We start from the raw sequence: 2457 nt of genomic DNA, 5'->3' as shown, positions 1-2457 counted from the left end.
ACAGCTCGATGCTTGGTTGAAGCCGTTCTCGCACCGTACGACACGTCGACGACCTTGATGACTTGGTCTGCAGACGGCCGTCGAACAGATCGGAGGCGTTGAGGTCGTTCTTGAAATCGGCGGAACCGGCGAGGATGAGACCGGCGACGTTGACCTTGTCGGCGGTGATGAAGTTCTGGACGGCCAACTCGGCGACCTTGCGGACGTAGTTTGTGGCGCTTCTCGTCACGGAGACGGGCAAAACGCAGGGCCGACTGACCACCACGGCCGTGCTTCTTGGGCAGATCGACGGAGAACTTGTGGACAATCTCGCGCGTGTTGCCGCTGAGGGTGGCGAACAGGGCACCGTTGCCGTCCATGATGATGAAGCCGAACTTCTGATCGGATTCGAGGAGCTCGGACAGGGCCTCGGTGTGGAACTTGTTGTCGCAGAGGTACAGCGACGTGTTGATGGGCTTGAAGGGCTCAAAGTCAATGTTGACCTTGCGCTCCTTGCCCTCCTGGGTGAGGATTTCACCGCAGTAGACGACGAGGCCGTTGGGCGGCACCTTGTTGTAGAGCTTGAGACGCTGTTGGGTCGAGGTGATGGCGGAGAGGACAGACTGTCGGTTCACTCGCGACTTGATGTTGGAGGCGGTACCCTGAGGTGCAGCGTCAGCGGCTGTGGCCGAACAATGCTTTGGGGGGAGGGGGGGGGAAGGGACCGCGAAGCGTCGGGGACACATACGTATTCTTCAGCCAACATCTTGGCAGCACGGGAGACTTGATCCTTGGGGCTGCGATGCGAAGGGGCATGGTCAGCGATTTGGTCGACCAAGAGCGCAAATGACGTAGTTGGAGGGGGTTCGTGACGTACGGATAATGAGGGAGATCATGCTCGTTCCGTTACCGCGAGCGGCCTCGAGGCTCTTGATGAGCTTCTTGACCTTCCATATCTCGATCTATGGGCGCAGGGCGACATGGTCAGTTTTTTGGTGAGAACGCGGGGCAAAGAGGGGCGGGCGCGGGCTGGCGGTGGGAAAATGGTCACGCCAGGGGGGGGGGGGGGAACAGAGCGACATACGTTCTTCTCGGCCTCAGTCGAGTTGGGATCCGACATGGTGGGCAACTGGAATGCGGAAAAAATGAAGGAAAATGCAGAACAGAAACGGCGAGCACCGGGCGACGCGCTGGAGTAATGGCTCGGATCTGGACGGGTCTTTGGCGCAGTTCCCTCTGCCTCAGCAAGTTGATGTTTGTGCGGGCCGTGCAGGACCAGATGGCGGACGGACAGTTTTTTCGAACCTGCTTCGCGGCACGACCGTCGACGTCACGTGCCTACGGAAGCACACTGTGGGTGCCTGCCACCTGCTGCCAACCTGCGTGCCTACCTGCCGACCTGCCTGCCGACCTGGCTAGGTACCTACGTGAGGCGCCTTGGAAGCTCATGGGTCTGTCACTTTGGGCGCCCATGGCCACCCGAGCGGGTACGGCGATCCTAGCGCCTGGAAATACGTCTGCCGTCGTTGGGAACTCCTCCTCGTAGTAGTAGTAGTAGCAGCAGCAGTAGTAGTAGTAGTAGTAGTAGTAGTAGTATGCCATTATAGCGATCGCTTGACGGTTGTGCATGCATCACTCCCTGGTTGGCTTCCTCTGCATGCTACTTCGTACGGATTCACATCTGTACACGCGCTGAGTATACCATTGCAAACAACTGACGACAGAACACCAGGCTGTCCATCACAGTTCCTCACCAAGGAATGGAAATACAGTAGCGCACTCGATCAGTCAGGTCAGTGCATCGATCCGTCAGTGCACAGGCAAGACAGGGTAAGGTCCGTCCTCGAGAGTGCGGTACGTACCCAAGGTAAGCCACATGTGGCTGGGCCGAGGTAAGGCACCGGAGCCGCGACTGAAGCACGGCTCACCCATTCCTCTAGTACGACCAACCACTTCATCATCGTCTCGCGACATCCATGTCCCATCCCGGCGTGGAGCATCATAGAGTGGCATGTGATGAACAAGACTGGAACTAGATACCTAGACACGATCCCCTCCTGACCGAGTCCCCCATATCCCCTCCTCCTCTCTCCCACCGTCCCCCCCCCCCTCTCCTCCGCAGCCACTCTGAACCCAACAGTACTACATTGCGACATCGGGCACATCGTGAGCCCGAGCTCGCCTGCCGCCCTCCGCCCTCCACACACCCACAAACCCACTTGACATCCGGCCGCCATGCTCGCCGCAACACGGCGGTGGTTCAACCGCAATCGAACGCCCCTCGCCGTCGGCGTCGGCATCGTGGGCGCCGGCTATGTCGCGACCCAATATGTCCTCTCGAAGCTCAGCGACGCGCGCGAGCGCATGAGCAGCGACCGCATCGCCAAGGAGAACAGCGCGCCGCTTCGAGCAGAACCAGGAGGACTGTACTTCACGGTGCTCGACCTGCTACCGAGCGCCACATCAACATTCTCGAAG

General features: G+C 59.4%; 1 protein-coding gene across 1 annotated transcript in view; it reads right to left on the bottom strand.

The window, feature by feature from the left end:
* Positions 1-1099, bottom strand: part of VDBG_06893 (eukaryotic peptide chain release factor subunit 1) — a gene marked incomplete at both ends in the record, with an annotated part of 1314 nt that extends 215 nt beyond the window's left edge. Inside the window, 3 exons of the mRNA XM_003003285.1 lie at positions 3-661; positions 857-941; positions 1064-1099. Of these exons, the coding sequence (XP_003003331.1) occupies positions 3-661; positions 857-941; positions 1064-1099 (780 nt within the window). The remainder of the gene's footprint in view (positions 1-2; positions 662-856; positions 942-1063) is intronic.
* Positions 1100-2457: the final 1358 nt, after the last annotated feature.

This window comes from Verticillium alfalfae, genomic scaffold (assembly GCF_000150825.1).
Source record: "Verticillium alfalfae VaMs.102 supercont1.8 genomic scaffold, whole genome shotgun sequence".
NCBI classification, from domain to species: domain Eukaryota; kingdom Fungi; phylum Ascomycota; class Sordariomycetes; order Glomerellales; family Plectosphaerellaceae; genus Verticillium; species Verticillium alfalfae.
The sequence above is the reverse complement of the archived record's forward strand: the minus strand, read 5'-3'. Positions and strand labels throughout refer to the sequence as shown.